Source organism: Carettochelys insculpta, chromosome 29 (genome assembly GCF_033958435.1).
Source record: "Carettochelys insculpta isolate YL-2023 chromosome 29, ASM3395843v1, whole genome shotgun sequence".
NCBI classification, from domain to species: Eukaryota; Metazoa; Chordata; order Testudines; family Carettochelyidae; genus Carettochelys; species Carettochelys insculpta.
Window position 1 is genome coordinate 7,279,043 of NC_134165.1, and position 20,496 is coordinate 7,299,538.

The window sequence follows — 20,496 nt, forward strand, 5'->3', positions numbered from 1 at the left end:
GCCTTTGAGACTGCAGCGAATCCGCACAAGATGGTGCCAGTGCTAGGTGTGGCTCGTGGAGGGAAGGATCTGGTTCTCTTATTCCCTCTGCCAGTGCTCCTCTGGCTGCCAAAAGATACTGTTATACTGAGAATTCCAGAGAGCTCAGTACCCATGCTATTGTAGCCATTGTATTGTGCTATTATCTCCCTGACATTGGAGGTTATGATGATATTTACTATGTATGTTACATATGCATCTGAAGTGCTCAGTTTCAGTATCCTGAAGAGGACTGCATCCCTGCCTTAGTAGAATCTTTCATACAACTACTCAAATTCTATGAAATCATGGCAGATTTTAGTGCCCAGAAACGCCACAGGGAATTCAGCCAATATCCAGAGATGTCATACTTCCTATGGGTCTGTCTTCCAGAGTTAAACAAGGCTGCCTGATCTCTGCTAACTGGGGCAGCCAAATGCTAGTCTGTGTGAGCAAACTGGCAGGCACAGTGTTTACTTAGAATTTTATTCTTCTTAAGTAGCACGCTAAAACTCCAGCTCTACCTGCAATAATGCTGCCATTCCTCACTGTCTGAAATTTCTTTCTGACATCTCTGTGTCCACAGTCAGAATGTGCCTCAAGTTCTTGGATCACATGACAGTGTCCCTGTGTGTAGTTCACCACTCATCATACTCCACCTACAGCCCCTCCAGTCTCCACTGGCATCACAGTGCCCTGCCATATCATTAACACTCTCTTGTGGTGGCTGGATGCCCAACCAGTAATGCTTGACATTCACCTTCATGCTCCACAGCCCCTGGTGGTGCCTGGTCACAGGTGCATCCACATCGGGTGGGGGGACCCACCTCTGGCATCTCACCACTCAAGTGATGTGGATAGGGAAAGAACTGTCATTTCACATCAACATGCCTGAGCTCTGAGCAGTCCACCTCTCGTGTCTTGCTTTTCTACCTCACGTTCTGGGGCAATGTGTGGCTAAGCCCTTTCACAAATCCTTACACCCATTCATGGCAGTAGTGGACCATATGAAGGGTCTGCCAGTCTCATCACAGTGCATCTCCTTCTGGATTATGGCAGGTATCCACATGTGTTATGGTCTCACCAAGATTTCCCCGCCACTTCTCGCAGCTCATTCTACCTGAGTGCAGGCCTCTTCGCCTGCTTTCCTGGCTCATGTGCCTCTTCAGGAAATCTCTAGAGCCAGAATGTGGTCTTTGATACATACCTTCACGTCACATCATGCAACAGTCTGGACATGATGTGGTCTTTGGTGCCATGGTACTTGAGTCAGCCATGTTTTGATGCCAATCCCTACTCCTGGGTGAGGCTTGTGAATCACCTACATTGAATAGATATGAGAAAAGTGCCAGGCATGACCAGCATTCCTCTGTTCCAGTTTGTGTAGCCCTCAGAGTTTATTACGTACTCTCATAACTGAGTTCCAAGATGCTTCTGTGCTAGGTGAGCTGGAGTCTCTAAGATTCACACATGCATTTTGTGAACAGGAACATTTGCTGGCTGAGTAAGATGAACTGCTGCCATCCTGGGCCGCCTCATACTGAACCTGCAGCCCCTTTATCATTATATGGCACTGTTGTTGGCAGTGCCCCAATTCTGCCAGCCATCCATACACTAGGGCATGCATGCAATAGACAGCTAACTATTGTCTCTTCTCCTCTTCCCAGATGGATATCTGAACCCACAAGGCAGCCTCAGACCAGATGGCAACATGTTTCTAGGATAGTCTTCTCCTGAGACAGGCCAAAGATAGTGTCAGTTGCAAGGGGCTTTCAATGACCCAGGGCCATACAATGGCCAGAGACTATGTGAAGAGGAACATGTTTATAAAGTTAAATCAACATCTTTCAGGCAGAGTGTTATTTAATGGTTACAGCAATGGTCTAGGGATCAGGATTCCTGGGTTCTGTTGTACTTCCAGTTTCTCCATTTGCCCATCTATTAGATGGGCATAGAACCCACCTCCCTGGAGTGCTGGGAGGCTAATTATGTGTAAAGTGCATTGAGATCATTGCATGAACTGTGCCATGAGCATGTATTTGCATTACCATAGAGCCTATGAGCCTCATTCACGGACCAGACCCCTGATGTTTTGAGGCCCCCTAACTTAAGGTGTGTTTTTTTTTTTTCTTTTTAAATAAAGCATCCTTATTTGCTTCTGATTTATATAGGCTTTGATCTGTCCTATGACTTCACTTTTATGGTCATTGGACCATTCCAAATATTGCCTGTTCCATGAATGTGTCATTCTCCTAAATTATTGTACAATAAGCAGTATCTCCCCAAACCTCCCACCCATTTCAGCCTCCAGAATATTACTTAGAGGGAAGCTTGGTCATAGGAAAGTCAAGCTCACATCCATCTCAACTGTTTGCATTAGCATTGTCTCTTCTTTAACCACATATATGCACCTCGCTTCTCAGGAAATGTGGTTCTTGGGGCACTGCTTCATCTACAAGTTAGGTCAGCTGCCAGCATGACCACAGGTATTGAGCATGGGCCCTCTGCTTCCAGAGTAGAGGAGAGCTGGCAACTGCTGCATCAGACCCATGACACAGCCTTGACTTTTACAACCTACCACATCCCCATGCCCCCCAAAGAAAAACCACCCAGAGTTTCCCCTCCCAAAGCCTGCTGAATGCCATGCCTGGCTTGTAAGCTTTCTGCAGCAGGGTGGAAAGGCAGCAAAACAGTAGACACCTCACCGCAAGCTCTGGAGCCAGGAGAACTAGTTCTGCCTGGCCTGTGGAACACCACCCTTGTGTGCTAGGAACCAAAGTCTTTAAGATGCTGGCAGGTGTGAAGCAGGCTCACCATGACGTCAGGGCAAAGGCTGGTGAGTTCTCTCAGTGAGCGGAGCTTATTTAATCAGTCCTCTCTTCTAGCTCCAGCAGCTGTTCTGGATACCTCCCTCTCCTTCAAACTGCAGCTCGGGCTGCTGCCCTACCCCAACAATCGCTTTGAGGAAGTGGGAGATGAGCTATTGCTATCTTCAGCTTCACAGTAGCTTTATAAATTATTAAAAATCTGGTTTTGATGGCAATCTCTCTGGGTCTGTACAGTACCCGGTACCGTGGGCCCCATTTTTTTTTTTTTTGCATAGTGTCCGCTTCTTCAATAAAGGTGACCCAGAGCCAGCAGGGAGGTAGGTGGACATAGGACTGCAGACATGGAACCTTACATAATGAGGGCTAGGGAAAGGGAAGAGCAGAGAGTATTCCTGGAAATGCAAAGAGACTGATAGGGACTCTGAGTAGATGTGCCAGTTATAAAAGCACAAACGAAAATTGCTCTGAAAAGATAGGTTAAGGTAGTGGTGCAGGAATGCATTCAGGACAAGAGTGGGGATGGGCTGGGGGAACAGAGAGATAAGTAGAAATTACTTAAAGGAAGATGAGAATTACTGCTGCTTTGACCCAGCACCTGTGTACTTTGTGCCCTCATACTGACAGGTGGTGCAGTAATACAGAGCAATGGCAGTTAGTGACTGTCCTCCAAAGCCCCTGTTTCTTCCTCACCTTTTCTCTGGCATCTGACTTCCCTGCAAGAGCCTGGGAAGGAAAATGTGCCCAAATGAGAAGCACTTGCAAGCAAATACCTCCAGTGCCTTACTCTAGTTTATGTATTAGAGCTTGGCACAGCTTGTTTGTGTGTAATAATGACACTTATTCCGTTTGTACTTTGCAAAGCAGCAATCTGCCCTTCAACATCAGAACAGCAGCTGTTCATACTTCCGTGAACTTACGCGCTGTAAGGACACAGCCTCATTCAGAATACAGCTCTGATCCCACAGCAGTCCTCTCCTTCAGGACCTTCTTTGCTGGGCCAGTAAAGGGGAGTTGTCTAATTAAGAGAGGCTGACTTTAAAATAGAAGTTATATTCACTTCACCTGAGCGGCACCTAATTCTCTAGCGTGTGCACAGATCATTGTTTATTTGTGCAGCGTGCTGACAATCTCAGGTGGAGGTGTGTGGCTATTGGTGCATTGCTGTCAGTCTGGCTGCCTTGTTGCTCTACTGGTCACTTGTTTTCGCATATGTTATGCAAAATGCAGCTGGCAGATAAATTAGTGGCCGTTTGATGAAATGCAAAGTTCAAGCTCAGCAGAAACATCCATTTAGCTTTCAGTCTCCTGAGTCCAGGTTCCGCCATCTCCCTGCACCTGCTGAATTGAATGTATTGCTCAATCTGGGTGTCTGCTGTGGCAAGGAGAAATATAAGATCATCTCCAAGCTAAAAGGGAAAGGTGTCCATGCTCTTGCTGCCTGACACCTCTGCAACAATTCAGGTTGTTGATCACCCAGCTCTCCTGCCCTGCTCTGATCCTCTTCAGCAAGGCTAGAAAGCAATCAGTTACCTGTCAAAAGCAGCTCAGTACAGGATCTCTAGTACAGGGAGCGGCTTTGTTGCTGCACTGGTAACGGGTACATATCTTTACATTGTACAGTAAGGTAGGAACCTTTACTGTAGGATTTAATCTTTCTGTGCAGGCAAGCACAACGTTGCTTCCACAAGAAGCTATGTAAATGGCCAACTCAGTAGTTGATATGCTAGTGACTGACTTAATGTGTCCCTTTATAGTCAGAGAAGATGCTGCCAAGGTTGGCTCCAGGGTGAGCACATTACCCTTTTCTTAGCGTAGAGCAGGAGTGGGCAATAATTTTTGATAAGGGGAAGGCACTCCAAGAATTTGGTAAGTGTTACATGTTAATGGAGGAGGTGAAGGTCTGAGATGGAGATTGGGGTTCAGAAAGGAGCTCAGGGTAAGGAGTTGGGGTGTGGGGTCTTGCAAGGAGATTGGGTGAAGGCGGGAGGTGTGATGTGGGACACAGGATTGGGGTGCAGGAAGAGGTGGAGGGTTGGGTCAGCAGTATGGATGCAGGAGAAGATTCTGATCTGGGGAAGGGATGTAGTAACCAGGGGCAGAGGTGCAGGAGGGAGTTCAGCGGGTTTGGGTTGTGACAGTGGGGATGGGGTGCCAGATGCAAGCTGTGGCTGGGAAGTGGTTACTGTGGTAGGCTGCTCCCAGCCAACAGACCAGCAGGACCTTAAGGCAGGCTGTCTGCCTGCCACGTCCTCACACTGCTCAAAGGGGCAGCTGCTGGGACCTTGTGCGTCTCTGCGTGCGGAGGAGCTCCCGTAGTATTTTTTCCAGCCAGTTGGAGCTGTGGGATTGTGCCGGAGGCAGGGGCAGAGCACAGAACCCTCAGCCCCTTGGAGCGTGCACCACAGGCGCACATGGCCCCAGCAGCCAGATGCTTTGAGCAACGTGTGGCAGACGGGAAACATGACTGAAGGGTCTGCTGGGCTGCAGGATGTTGGCAGCCCAGATTATTGTGGTGGGCCAGATGCAGCCCCTCAGCCATATTTTGCCTGCCCCTGGCGTCAGCACTGCTCTTTGGGTCAACGTTTTATATTTTTGGCACTGGTGGTTATGATTACTCAGCCATAGCTCTGTCGTGGAATGACTGACTCGAGCACCACTGCTTTCCAAGCTAGGTACAAGCTAGTGATGATGGAGGTACCTGGTAGCCCAAGGTCAGCAGCAGAGTAGTGACCCATGTGTGTTCACACATGAAATATCATAGATTAATGATAGTGCTCCTGTGGAATGCATTCTTCTAGAGCTAAACCATGATTTACTTCCTCTTATATTGCCACGGAGATTGGGGAGTGACTCTTGCCCCATTGCTTAATGCCATAGCTGGACGTCATCCATCTGTGCCCACTTCTTTAACAGCGCTGCTGTGGAGATGCTGCAGTGTATCTTTTGTCTTACTGAAATTTATCTCAAAACCCTCTGAATACTGAGACATCTGAACATCATCCAGGGCATTGCTCAGGTTAGTAAAGACTTTGTTGAGTCTTGTTTGGTTCACTTAATGTTTTTCTCCAGCTTCAAGACCACAACAAACTGTTTGATGGTCGCTCATTTTTCACACCCACAGCACTTCTGGTGTCCATAAGACCACATGTCGGGGTGCGCAATAAGTGGCCCGGGGCCTGGATGCATTACATCGTGTTGGCCACAGGTCACTGTTCCTGGCCAACAGGAGTTTTAGGAAGCAGTGGTGCAGCTTGTGCTGCTTCCTGCAGCTTCCATTGGGCGTGAACAGAAAAACTGCAGCCAAGAGGATCTGCAAGTGGTCGTACCTGTGGATGCTCAGGCAAATAAAGTGTCCAGCATCAGCTAACCCTTGTGAACTGCATCCAGCCGATGGGACACTTATTGCCCACCCCTGTCATAGATGCTAGAGATGGAGAAGTCCTATTGTCTGTCCTTGGCTAGTGATGTGAAGTGTTCTTCAGGATTGTGGCCTGTCTGTTTCTGAATATCTCAAGCAATGCATCTTCCACTGCATCCCTTAGAGAACCTTGGCCCAGCTGCATAGATTCCTACCACTAAGGAAATATTTTCCTAACATCCAGGTTAAATTTTCCTTTTGGGCATTTTTATCCAATTCCCACTAGTTATACTGCCTTTGATCATCTAGCCAGTTACTGAGTGCATGTGACTTCCTGAGTCACTGGTACATTGTAAAAATCACTTGTCAAGAGCAGGGTTTTCAGACATTCTGCATAAGCCTAATTCTGCTCCTCTTAAGAAAACTACCTTTAACTTCAGTGTGGGAGTCGGGCCGTTGCTAAATGCCTTTCAGAGGTGCACGCTGATAGTTTTCAGGTTGATTTATTATTTGTGGGCACCAGGCTTTTTGGTCAGAAATCTGTCTGAAATATTTTATTAGTGCCAATCCCCAGCCCTTGTAGAGCACCTTCCATCAGAAGTCCTCAAAGTTCTTTACCCCTAGTTTACAGATGCAGAAACTAAGTCACAGAACAGTGAAATGATTTGCCCAAGGCCACCTACAGGCCAGTGGTAGAGCTAGGATTTTAATTCTGGTCTCCTGCATCTCAGTCTAGTGCTGTATCTTCTAGGCCAGCAGTCCCCAAACTTTTGAGGATTACTCCCCACCTTATCCCTGCTCACACTTCCATTCCCTGCCAAGACCAGAAGCAGGACCCCAGCTCCAGGAGTGGGGGACATGGATGTGGTAAGTAATCTGAGACTGGGGCTGGAGCTGGTTGCAGGAGCAGAAACAGAGCCAGAGCTGGGCTGCAGTGGGGGCCAGAAGCTGAGCCTGGAGCCAGGTGCAACTCCACTCAGCCCTGAGCCAGTTATGGAGCTGAGACTGTTGATCTTCCACATAGTCTAGATGTACCCTCTGTGTTGTCTGTCTTGGAAACCTTCATTTTTGATGATGAAGCTGGTGTCTTTTTTTTTTTGCTCTGTAGGTCTCTGTCTACGCTAGCCAAAAACTTCGAAATGGCCATGCAAATGGCCATTTCGAAGTTTACTAATGAAGCGCTGAAATACATATTCAGCACCTCATTAGCATGCGGGCAGCTGCAGCACTTCGAAATTGACACGGCTCACACCGCGCGGCTCATCCAGATGGGACTCCTTTTCGAAAGGACCCTGGCTACTTCAAAGTCCCCTTATTCCTATGAGCAGATGGGAATAAGGGGACTTCAAAGTAGCCAGTGTCCTTTTGAAAAGGAGCCCCGTCTGGACGAGCCGCGCAGCGGCGAGCTGCATCAATTTCGAAGTGCCATGGCCACCCACATGCTAATGAGGCGCTGAATATGTATTTCAGCGCTTCATTAGTAAACTTCGAAATTTCAAAGTTTTTGGCTAGTATAGACGTAGCCTAGATGAGTGAATGGTATCAGTTTTGCTTGGGATTTCAGTGGGTGCAATGAAAGATGGTTCTGTGCCTTACAAACTTTATCACCCAAACAAGGCATGTCTGAGTGCTTCCATATCTACTGTCCCATGTGACTAGGGATATTCCTTTTGATAATCAATTAGTGATTAAGCAAAATGTTCCCACTGTTGAGCTGCGTCTACACGTGCACGCTACTTCGAAGTAGCGGCACCAACTTCGAAATAGCGCCCGTCGCGTCTACACGCGTCGGGCACTATTTCGAAGTTAACTTCGACGTTAGGCGGCGAGACGTCGAAGTCGCTAACCTCATGAGGAGATAGGAATAGCGCCCTACTTCGATGTTCAACGTCGAAGTAGGGACCGTGTAGACGATCCGCGTCCCGCAACGTCGAAATTGCCGGGTCCTCCATGGCGGCCATCAGCTGGGGGGTTGAGAGATGCTCTCTCTCCAGCCCCTGCGGGGCTCTATGGTCACCGTGGGCAGCAGCCCTTAGCCCAGGGCTTCTGGCTGCTTCTGCGGCAGCTGGGGATCTATGCTGCAGGCACAGGGTCTGCAACCAGTTGTCAGCTCTGTGTATCTTGTGTTGTTTAGTGCAACTGTGTCTGGGAGGGGCCCTTTAAGGGAGCGGCTGGCTGTTGAGTCCGCCCTGTGACCCTGTCTGCAGCTGTGCCTGGCATCCCTATTTCGATGTGTGCTACTTTGACGTGTAGACGTTCCCTCGCTGCGCCTATTTCGATGTTGGGCTGAGCAACGTCGAAGTTGAACATCGACGTTGCTGGCCCTGGAGGACGTGTAGACATTATTCATCGAAATAGACTATTTCGATGTTGGCTGCACGTGTAGACGTAGCCTTGATGTGCAATGGATGCCCCTTCAATATGCAATTCATCTTCATTTACCGTGGTTCGAGTTCCAATCGGTTTTTTTTTTTCCTAAATAAGCCATGGATTTTTTTTCATTAGTGGTGTTCTTGAAAAACAAAAAGGTTTTTGTTAACCAAGTAAGCATGGTAGGAAGTGAGTGCTCTGGCTGCATGCGTGGGCTCCAGGATGTGGCCGGGAATGAGGTGTTTGAGGTGCCAGAGGGGGCTTTGGGCTGGATTTGGGTTATGGGAGGGGTGTCAGTGTACTGGATCTGGGTGCTACTCGCCTCAGGCAGCTCCCTGCAAGCAGGGACATGTCCTTGCTGCTCCTAGTCAGCTAGCCTTGCCTCTGCTTCCGCACACTTCCAACCTCATAACTCCCATTGGCCATGGTGGCCAGCCAATGGGAGCAGCAGGGTGTGCAGTGCACAGCACCTCTATGGCTGATCTTCCACCTAGGACTGACATGGACGTGTTGCCACTTCCAGGGAGCCAAGCAGAGCTCAGTAAGGAGCTGGACTTGACAAGAAGATCAGAAATGTCAGTTTATAGAGCTTTCCAGTTGGTGAAATGCCACATAAAACAGCTTTTACTGTATTTCTCAATTACCTGAACTTTGAAACATGGCATGTAAATAGCCCTCAGCAAAGAGTTTATCTAGCACTAAGTCCAACAAGTAGAGAAGGATTCTTGTTCTCCAGCATGTGATGGAAAAAACCCATAATGTAAAGCTTACAGTTTGTTTGGCTATGTGTTTTGGCCACTTCTTTGCTTTGCGCTCATGGCATTTTGCTTTGAAAATGTCTTTGATTGAACTTCTCTAAAGCAGTGTGGCAGAGTAGTGAAAACCTGTCTCTGTGTAATGATGGCATTTTACCTCTTGAATCTTCCTGTAATCAGTGGAAAGAGCATAAACTTGAGAGCTGCTGCTGCTGCTACTGCTGCTGTTGAGAACAGCACATGAAGTCTGTGTTCACTCTCCTCTGGAAAAATACACAGTCCCAACTCTTGCAACTTAGAGTTCTCCTTGGATTACCATAGAGGGTAAAACCGAACCCACTAACTCCCAGGCATTAAACTCCCTTGTCTCTTACTGTTTCCAACAAACCAGAGTTTGCAGGGAATGCAGCTACGTGCTCATCCAGAGGAAGATAAATCACTGCATGTTTTCCTCTAAAGGAGACAGTTTCTAAAAATAGGAGCCATGCTGGAGCTAATAAGAACAAAAGAAGTCTTGGGAACCACCTCTGCCATTGTCCACCTCTCTCCATATCTGTGCTCTCCGTCCTCCATGCCAGTCTCGCAAATGCCATCAATGCACAGTATATTTTGGAAGTCTTTAAAATCTGCCATTTTTAGAATGTCAGATTTTAAAGATTGTAGCTTCTGTCCCTTCCCCCGGGGCATTTCAAACTGGGCCAGTCAGTGACTCAGCTTCCTGAACGCTGCCCATCTAACACGATCCTGCAGTTTGTTACTAGGATCTCTTATTGTTCCCTTTAGATGAAAAAGAAAAATAGCTTTTGTAACATAATTTCTCTGGATTCCAGAAACTTTATTATTTTGGTGCTGTATTCCCAGGCCAGGCTTGATCACAGTATGGTGCAAATCCAGAATAAGCCCTGAGACTTCACTGGGGTCATTCTGGTTTCAGACTGGTGTAAATGAGATCAGAATTCAGCACTCACTCTTGAGATACTTTTGAATCACAGGCAGGATGTTTAAGGCTGAGATTTTCAAAGTGGTTTAGCAGATTTGGGACTCTGGATTAATGGGGTTCACATGTTTGCGCTGGGATTTTAAATCTCTGCCTGAGGCTTTAAATAAAAGGTGTTTTCTTTGAATGGCCACAGAGTCTGTTCTCCTCACTTTCCTTCATAGCTACAACATCATTCTGGGTTGTGCATTTGCTTGAGGTATCCTATTGTTCAGTCATTTTTATTGCACTTTAAATGTAACTGATGCTTCACGAAACAAATACAAGATCCTTGTAAATTATGAGCTTGCTGCTGTGGAGTTTGCTGTCCTCTTAAGAGAGGAAGGCAAACCATAGACACTACAGGATGGATGTGGAGAAATTGGAGCGGGTCCAGAGGAAAGCAACGAGAATGATCAAAGGTCTAGAGAACATGACCTATGAAGAAAGGCTGAAAGAATTGGGCTTGTTTAGTTTGGAAAAGAGAAGATTGAGGGGGGACATGATAGCAGTTTTCAGGTATCTAAAATGGTGTCATAAGGCAGAGGGAGGGAACTTGTTCTTCCTTGTCTCTGAGGATAGAACAAGAGGCAGTGGATTTAAATTGCAGCAGGGGAGGTTCAGGTTGGACATTAGGAAAAAGTTCCTAACTGTCAGGATGATCAAACACTGGAACGAATTGCCAAGGAAGGTAGTAGAATCTCCATCACTGGAGATATTTAAGAAGAGGTTAGATAGGTGGCTTTCAGGGATGGTCTAGAAAGTGCTTGGTCCTGCCATGAGGGCAGGGGGCTGGACTCGATGGCCTCTCGAGGTCCCTTCCAGTCCAACTCTTCTATGATTCTATGATACACAGCACTGTGATGGCACCAATGAGAAGGTCAGGATTGGAATGATCCAAACTGCTCTCTTCCATGGCTCATCCTGTGCTCTCAGCTTGATGCTGGCTGTGCTCCACCAATGGTTCCAGCTGGGTTCGACCCACCATGGCCTTGCCACTTGGCCTCACTTGCTTCTTTAAAAGGGGACTCACTTATGTCTGACCCCTCCAGCTTGGGGGAACCTCTCCTGGACCTCTCTCTGGTGCCTCCCACTGGCTGCCTCCCCAGTGGCAGTTTTTGACACCAAGTACCATGAAGTGCAGAGTACTATGCCTCCTGCTTGGTTGCATACCTTGGCAACCTCTCAAGCTCCTGAGACTACAGACTGCTGTCCTCCAGACTCTCGCCCGCCTACTGCTCTTGAGGCAGCTCCTTTTACCCTGCCTCATCAGATGGAGGATCCGGCACCGGTGATGCCCCCATTGGCCTCCTCCAGCACCTCTCTGCACAAGCTAAAGGCGGGCGTATCAGTCTTAGGACCTCCACCCACAGGCTTCTGAGTGCTCCAAGACCACCTTGGGCATACACCTGTGACATCCTCACTTCGGAGGGACCATTGCACGTGGCCTTCTCATTTAGCAAAACTATCACATCCACCGCCTCCACCATCTGGCAAACACCAGACTCTGTTCTCCCTCCCCACTCCACCCCCCATGGGGTGGAACGCAAATATTTTACACTGGACAAAGTTTATGAGTACCTGTATATCCACCTCCTACCCTGCTGTGATGGATGCAGTTAATGAGATGGAGCGTTAAGGTCAACAGGCTCTGGCCCCAAAGTCTGAGGATGCTAGACACTTTTACCTCTTTGGGAGGAAAGTGTACTCCACTGGGGGCCTGATGCTCAGGATGGCTAACCAGCTGGTCATCCTGAGCCAGTATAACTACAGCTCCTGGGCCATGGCCCTAATGTTCAAAAAATCATTACTCCCCAAGCAGGAGGAGTTCTCTGCCCTTATGCAGGGGGGTAAAGTGCTGACAAGGATCTGCCTGCAGGCAGCACTGGACGTGGGGAACGTGACAGCCTGAGCTATTACCTCAGGCATCGCCATGCACCAGGTGAATCGTAGAATCCTAGGGCTGGAAGGGACCTCAGGAGGTCATTGAGTCCAGCCCCTGCCTAAGGCAAGATTAACCCTCATAAATCATCCCAGCCAGAACTTTTGTCAAGTCAGGACTTACAAATGTCTAGGGATGGTGATTCCACCGCATCTCTAGGTAACACATCCCAGTGCTTCACCACACTCCTTGGCCATGTCTACACATGCACGCTACTTCGAAGTAGCGGCGCCAACTTCGAAATAGCGCCCGTCACAGCTACACGTGTTGGGCGCTATTTCGAAGTTGAAATCGACGTTAGGTGGTGAGACGTCGAAGTCGCTAACCCCATGAGGGGATGGGAATAGCGCCCTACTTTGAAGTTGAACGTCGAAGTAGGGCACGTGTAGACGCTCTGCGTCCCGCACCATCGAAATAGCAGGGTCCACCATGACGGCCATCATCTGAGGGGTTGAGAGACGCTCTCTCTCCAGCCCCTGTGGGGCTCTATGGTCATCGTGTGCAGCAGCCCTTAGCCCAGGGCTTCTGGCTGCTGCTGCCGCAGCTGGGGATCCATGCTGCATGCACAGGGTCTGCAACCAGTTGTCGGCTCTGTGGATCTTGTGTTGTTTAGTGCAACTGTGTCTGGGAGAGGCCCTTTAAGGGAGCGGCTTGCTGTTGAGTCTGCCCTGTGACCCTGTCTGCAGCTGTTCCTGGCACCCTTATTTCGATGTGTGCTACTTTGGCATGTAGACATTCCCTCGCAGCGCCTATTTCGATGTGGTGCTGCCCAACGTCGAAGTTGAACATCGACGTTGCCAGCCCTGGAGGACGTGTAGATGTTATTGATCGAAATAGACTATTTCGATGTCGCTACATTGAAATAAGCTATTTTGATGTAGCGTGCACGTGTAGACGTAGCCCTTGTGAAATAGTTTTTCCTAATATCCAACCTAGACCTCTTCCTCTGTAACTTGAGACCATTGCTCCTTGTTCTGCCATCCATGACTACTGAGAAGAGCCTCTGTCCATCCTCTTCTGAGCCCCCTTTCAGGAAGTTGAAGGCTGCTATCAAATTGCCCCTCACTCCTCTCTTCTTCAAACTAAATAAGCCCAAATCCCTCAGCCTTTCCTCATAGGTCATGCGCTCCAGCCCCCTAATCTTTTTCATTGCACTCCGCTGGACCCGTCCAATGCATCCACATCCTTTCTATTCTGAGGGGACCAGAACTGGACACAGTACTCCAGATGTGGCCTCACCAGTGCTGAATAGAGGGGAATAATAACTTCTCTAGATCTGCTGGAAATGCTCCTGCTAATTCATCCCAATATGCCATTAGCCTTCTTGGCTACAAGGGTACACTGTTGACTCATATCCAGCCTCTCATCCACAGTAATCACCAGGTCCTTTTCCGCTGCACTGCTATTTAGCCAGTCAGTCCTCAGGCTGTAACAATGCTTGGAATTCTTCCATCCCAAGTGCAGGAGTCTGCACTTGTCTTTGTTGAATCTCATCAGATTTCTTTTGAAACCGATCCATACCCTCCAATGTATCTACCTGACCCCCTATCTTAATGGCATCTGCAAATTTGCTGAAGGTGCAATCCATCCTTTCTTCCAGGCCATTAATAAAGATATTGAACAATACAGGCCCTAAAACCAATTCTTGGGGCACTCCACTTGAAACCAACCACCAACCAGACATAGAGCTGTTAATGGACCTGTTGGACCCAATCATCTAGCCAACTTTTTGTCCACCTTACAGTCCATTTATTCAATCCATACTTCCTTATCTTTCAGGCAAGAATATTGTGAGAGACTGTATCAAAAGCTTTGCTAAAGTCAAGGTGGATCACATCCACTGTCTTCCCCCATATCTACAGAGTCAGTTATCTCATTATAGAAGCTAATCAGATTGGTCAGGGATGACTTGCCCTTGATGAATCCATGTTGACTATTCCTGATTGCTTTCCCATCTTCCAAGAGAAGCACAATGCATTCTTTGAGAATCTCCTCTATGATTTTTCCAGCAACTGTGGTGAGGCTGACTGGTCTATAGTTCCCTGGATTGTCCTTCTTTCCTTTTTTAAAGATGGGTACTACATTTGCCTTTTTCCAATCATCTGGTACCTCTACGGATCTCCATGGGTTTTCAAAGATAATGGCCAAAGGCTCTGCAGTGACATTTGCCAATTCCCTCAATATCCTTGGGTGCATTAAGTTCAGACCCAAGGATTTGTGTATGTTTAGTTTTTCTAAATAGTTCTTAACCTGCTCTTTCCTCACAGAGGGCTGCCCACCTCCTTCCCATACTGCATTGCCTAGTGCAATAGTCTGGAATCTGACGTTGTCCATGAAGACAGAGGCAGAAAAAGCATTGAGTACTTCAGCTTTTTCCAAATTCTCTCTCAAAAGGTTACCTCCCTCATCCAGTAAGGGACCCACACCCTCCCTGATCACCTTCTTATTGTTAACATACCTGTAGAAACCTGTGTGGTGAGATGCCCCAGCTCTTTCCTCTCTTTGTTAGGATTCCAACTCTCCCTAGCATTCCTTGTGCCCAAAACAGAATTCCATGGTCAAAGAAACCAAAGCCCTCTCTCCAACACCACCTGCACACCCACACATTTCTACCTGGACAACTTTCTTCAACAGAGAGGATGGACGAGAACAACACTTGCGCGCCAGTGCTACGTCATCGGCGGTGATCTGCTCAAAGTCATTCTTGGCTGTATCATTAGTTCCTATATGGAGAAGTAGGAAGGGGTAATAATCCATAGGTTTGAAGGTTTTTGGAAGTCTCTCTGTCACATCCTGGATTCTAGCTCCTGGTAAGCAGCAAACTTCCCAAGATTCCAGGTCTGGAAGCAGATGGATGACTCCATCCCTCTTAGGAGGGAGTGCCTGACCACCACCCATCTTCTTCTGTTGGTGTGGTGTGTGGTGATCATAGGACCCCATACTTACGATGACACATTCTATGCCTTCCAGTTATCAGGGTCGTCTTCTGATCCCTTCCTTGAGAGGTCTCTGTCTCAGCAATCTCCACTGTAGTGCCTGTGCAGAGAGCCTAAAAGCAGTTGCTTAATTCCACCAGAACTGGGGATACCTGAGTTGGCTTTCTTCTCCTACAGGTTACATATTTCCAAATTGCTTCCTTGTCTTGTACTTCTGTCCCTGGTTCTGCCACCTGCAGTGCCTGCGGTTTAAAATCCTGCCTTCTATCGAGGAAGTTTTCATCTCCTCTGATGGACCGAAGGGTTGATATTTGGACTTCAAGTCCTGTAATCTTTTCCTCCAAGATGGCAACCAGCTTGCAAGTTGGTACAGATGAAATTCCTTTTATCTTCCAGGAGGAAGACAAGCAAACATGGTACTTGCTGTGCAGGTTAGAACAGCTGACTTACCACTATCCATTTTCCCTTCAGAGAGCTCCCTCAGATGATTTTATTGCCCCATTGAAGGGCAGAAGACAGATTACAAGAAAAAGACCAAACAGCCTGGGGCTCCCCCCAAGAAAACTACCCTGTTAGGTGCTGCCTCATTGGCTGCTCACAGTGTTCACTGTGGCTGTCTTTTTATAAGGCTGTGGCTAGACCTGGCTCAAAGCCTTGTCTTCAACCAATCAGCCCATGAAGGCCCCCTGGAACAAAGGGCTCCCAATTCACACTTTTCAAACTGACAAACACACAAACAAGTGCTCTCGGACACTTCGATATTTATCCCACCAGCTCACAACACAGCCACACAAAAGCCACACTTACCTGAGCTCCTCTCAGATGTTTCCTAGGCAGACTCCCCTGTTGGCTGTTGCACTGTTCCCTGCTCCTGGTTACAACCCTCTGGCCTCTCACCAGAAGTCCAACAAACAATTCAAGACCTCCCATTTGGTTGCATGGGGTTGTTTGCACAACAAACTGACTCCTACCTTCATAGTCTCACAGAGGCATGCACAGGTGATGTGGACAGCAAAGGAATTCTCTCTCCACATCCTCATGCATGAGCTCTGGGCTGTTCACCTCGCTTGTCTAGCTTTCCTACCTCATCTCCACAGCTGCTGTGTGGCAGTCCTAACAGACAACACCATGTCCATGTGCACCAGCAGTGGGCGGTGCACTCCTCCCCACTTTGCTCTGAGGCTCTGTAACTGTGGAAGCTGTGTATAGCCCACTCTATTCACCTGGAGGCAGCCTATTTCCCAGGGGTCCAGAACCAGCTGGTGGACCTTATGTCTAAGTTTCTCACTCATGAGTGGTTGATCCACCTGGATGTCCTCCTCTTGATCTTCCAAAAGTGTAGCTTTCTCTGGCTGGATCTCTTCACGTCCTGGAGCAATCATAAGTGTCCCAAGTTCTGCTCCTTCTGGGGCCTCAGCCTGGGCTCCTTAGTGGATGTGTTCCTCATTCTGTGAACCCCAAGCTTCCCTATGCCATCCCTTCATTTCCCTTTGTGCACAAGATACTCCTCAAGGTTTGCAGAGACCAGGCAGACATGATCCTCATAGCCCCAGCTTGGGCTCACCAACACTGGTACCCCAGGCTGATACAGCTCTCCATGCTTCTGCCCATTTGACTTCCTCTGCTTCCGGACCTCATCACACAGAACCACAGTCACCTCCGCCACCCAAAGCTTTGGTCCCTTCACCTCACGGCATGGTGACTTAATGGTTGAACCCTGCCAGGCAGGCTTACTTGGGACCAGTGCAGTAGGTCATCCTTAGCTGTTGCAAGCCATCTACTTGGCAATCATATCTGACCAAATGGATGCACTTCTGCTAGTTCAGCCACTGCGACCTTGCTCCTGTGTCTACTTCTGTATCACAGGTGCTAGACTATCTCATTTCCCTGACACAGAAAAGCCTTGCTTCTTCCTCCCTAATGGTTTGCCTGCTGGCAATCTTGGCCTTTCATCCTGGGTAGGGTGGACGATCTATTTTCGTGCACCCTATGGTGAGGCAGTTCCTCATGGGCTTGGGCTGACTTCACCCACAGGTTCATCAGCTGGTTCCAGCCTGAGACCTTAAGCTGGTGCTCTGGGTGCTTATGGGCCCCCCTCTTCGAATCTTTGGCCTCTTGTTCCCTACTGTACCTCTCCTGGAAAGTGGCCTTCCTGATAGCCATCACCTCTGCCAGAAGGGTGTCTGAGCTCAGGGCCCTCGTGTCTGAGCTCAGGGCCCTCGTATCTGAGCCCCTGTGTACAGTGTTCCATAAGGACAAGGTCCAACTCCACATTCACCCAGCTTTCTTGCCAAAAGTGGCCTCTGTCTTCCATACTAGCCAGGACATTTTCCTTCTTTTCTTCTACTCTAAACCTCATAGCTCCCAGGAGGAGCAGCAGCTGCACGGTCTCAGTGTGAGGTGAGCCCTTGCCTTCTATATTGCTAAGGTTTCCCCACCATCTGTTATGGCACATTCCGTGTGAGCTCAGGCCTCCTTCAATTGCCTTCCTGTCCCATGTGCCTTTCCAGGGGATCTCTTGTGCTGTGACATGGTCCTCTGTACACACGTTCTCATCTCATCTCATGGTCTGTTCTGGTATGGCTATGGTCTGAAGAAGTGGGTCTGTCCCACGAAAGCTTACCTAATAAATTATTTTGTTAGTCTTTAAAGTGCTACTTGACTGCTTTTTTGTTCTCATCTCACTGTACTATTGTGCAGCAATCTAGATGGGATGCAGCCTTCGGGGCCACTGTCCTCGAGTCAGCTACACTGATTCTGACCCCTCTTCCTGGGTTTAACTTGGGAATCAACTGGCTCAAATAGATATGAGCAAGTACTCGAAGAAAAAATGGTCACTCACCACTGTAACTTGTTCTTTGAGATGTTTTTCTCACCTCTATTCAAAACCCACCCTCTGACCCCACTGTCAGAGTGGACAGCAAGAAGGAACTGATGGGGAGTTGTGTTGGCAGGGTCATATATAGACTCTGCAAAAGCATCACTCCAGGGAGTGCTCAGTCATGGTCCAGGACTCCACTGTACTGTGCAAATACAGACTATAAAGATGGGCTGTGCCCTAATGAGTTTACAGTCCAAGTGTAGGAGAAGAGACAACAAGTGGATACAGGCAGATGGGAAATCATAAGGGAAAAAATGAGAAATTTGTGATCAGCTTAAGAGGCAGGGCTTTCAGCTCACAAGTGGCCTAACTTCTTGGAAGTTTTTTGTAGGCATCCTGGCAAAGGAGAGATTTGCAGGAGTATCAGCTGGACTTGAGAGTGTTTGTAGGGCGCACGTGGAGCAGTATGGGACAAAGCACAAAGGTGCTCCTTTGGAAAATGTAACAAGTTGGCATTGGAGGCTGGGATCATGGGTTGATGGGGGGTAGGATACTGAATGGGAGATAAGGAGGGAGGGGATAGGTCCCAAAGGGTGGTGGAAGTGAAAACAAGCCGCTTATGTTTGCAGTGGAGAAAGGGGAATCAGACAAGGGATGCAAAGAGGCTGACGTGGTCAAAACAATAGGTTAGCCTAGGACTGTGATCCTTTGCAGCGGCGTTTTGAATGGATACCGCTAGCCTAAGGGCAGGTCACTACAACTCCAGGACAGTGGCAGGCATGACACTGAGTTCCTATGTGACTTCTTGCACAGGATCCATAACCTTGCAAGTTCTCTTTTCTTGGGTTCCTTGCAACAAAATCAACCGCCACCCAGTTCTTTACTTCAAATGGACTTCGGTATCCCTCTTGAGAGGGTGGGTGCGAACCAGGCATGGAAGCATGTGCATTTTTTATTTTAAATTCCTTACTGCGGGAATGATTATACATCAGATCATCAGTGCACAGGATTAAACCCTCGTAAATTTGGGTTAGAAATGCTGCAGTAATCTCAATCCAGACGCAGAGGGGAGGAGATGCAGCAGGAGCATAGGAGTGGCCAGAAAGGCTTTATAATACAAAATGACATTATTCCAAATGACAGCAAAGAAGCAGAGATTCAGTCCTGATCGATGAAACTTTGCTTCTCTCTGTTGCAGATGAACCTGATCCTGCTCTCTGTGGTGCTGTCCCGACCACAGCTCACAGGAACGAACTCTGGTAAGTGCTGATACTCCTGGGATAAGTCACACATTTGTGTCATTGCTGCTGAACTGATTCCAAGGACTTTCACTTTTAACAGTGCTTCTAGGTAGTAAAATCCCTGAGCAGGCCCCCAGCTCAGCCTCCCCTGCCTCCCACCATCATTCTTCTTCTCCCCTTTGGAGCCATCCAGTGCCATTCTTTGCTCTTGAGCAACATCAGGCATCTTATTCTCACTCATGCTTGCCAGGCCAGGGTCAAATGCATGTTCAAGCCAAGTGTCCTGCTTGATGGTATCATTGGGCCTTCAAGCTCAGCCCTTGCTTCAAGTATGAGGGACTAGGGGTGAGGAATCAAAACCTAGCTCTCTGTTACACCTCACCAGTGACCTGTGTTCTCATGATGACATGCTACCAAGTGTCTTTTGGGTGGGAATTGGGCTGCATGTCCTGCCATTCAGTCTCTTGCTTTTTGTTGTTTCTTTCTTCCCCCATATCTATCAGCAGCCTGCATGCAGGTCACCTCCTGCAGGGGGCTCTGAGCCCAGGTAGCCTGTCATTCTTCTCCCTTCTGGTGCCATTATGATTGCCACAGGAGGGCTGCCTGCAGCCATTCTCTCCCAGAAGGCTGGCCATGATAAGAGAGATTTAGGGTTGATGGAGCAGCTGTAGAACACCATGGAGAAAGCTGGTCTGCTGTTGTATGTGCCACATTGTTGCTCTGAGTGACAGTTCTGCAAAGCAGTACAGATCGCTAACCCCCTCAGAATCCCCCTTTCATCATGCTCAAGCAACATAGCTGGTGTCCAGCGCATTTTAGTGGCTTTATGTTTGAATCTAATGTTAGTCATTGTCCTTACCCTTCCTCGGCTAGGCGTTTCCTTAATGAGTTATTCTTAATGCACATGGGGTTTGCAGTGCATATGGCAGTCCCCTTTCATTGGTGACCATGAAGAAAGTCTTCCAACCAGCTGTTGTTTTGCTTGGGTAAAAGAAGGTGTCTTACTGATCTGGAAGAATGGATGTGAATTTGTGTCAAGAGGAGATTTCTTAAAACAGAAAATGGCAGCGCTGTGTGGGAATCCCATTGGCTTGGCAGCTGTTCTGTCTTAGCCAACAGCAGTGCTTTCTTCTCCCTTCAGTAGAACTTGACATGTTAGATAATGCTATCCTGTCTCATAGACTTGAGAGCAAAGTGGCTGTTGTGGTTTTTATTGCCTCTAGTCACCTCTGCATTTGGAAGCATTTGAGT

General features: G+C 48.1%; 1 protein-coding gene across 5 annotated transcripts in view; it reads left to right on the forward strand.

Annotated features, from left to right (window-relative positions):
- Positions 1-20,496, forward strand: part of WIZ (WIZ zinc finger) — a 183,620-nt gene that overhangs the window by 73,659 nt on the left and 89,465 nt on the right. For all 5 annotated transcript variants that reach the window (XM_074979610.1, XM_074979613.1, XM_074979612.1 and 2 more), the window contains one exon: positions 19,203-19,263. In XM_074979610.1, the coding sequence (XP_074835711.1) occupies positions 19,203-19,263 (61 nt within the window). The remainder of the gene's footprint in view (positions 1-19,202; positions 19,264-20,496) is intronic.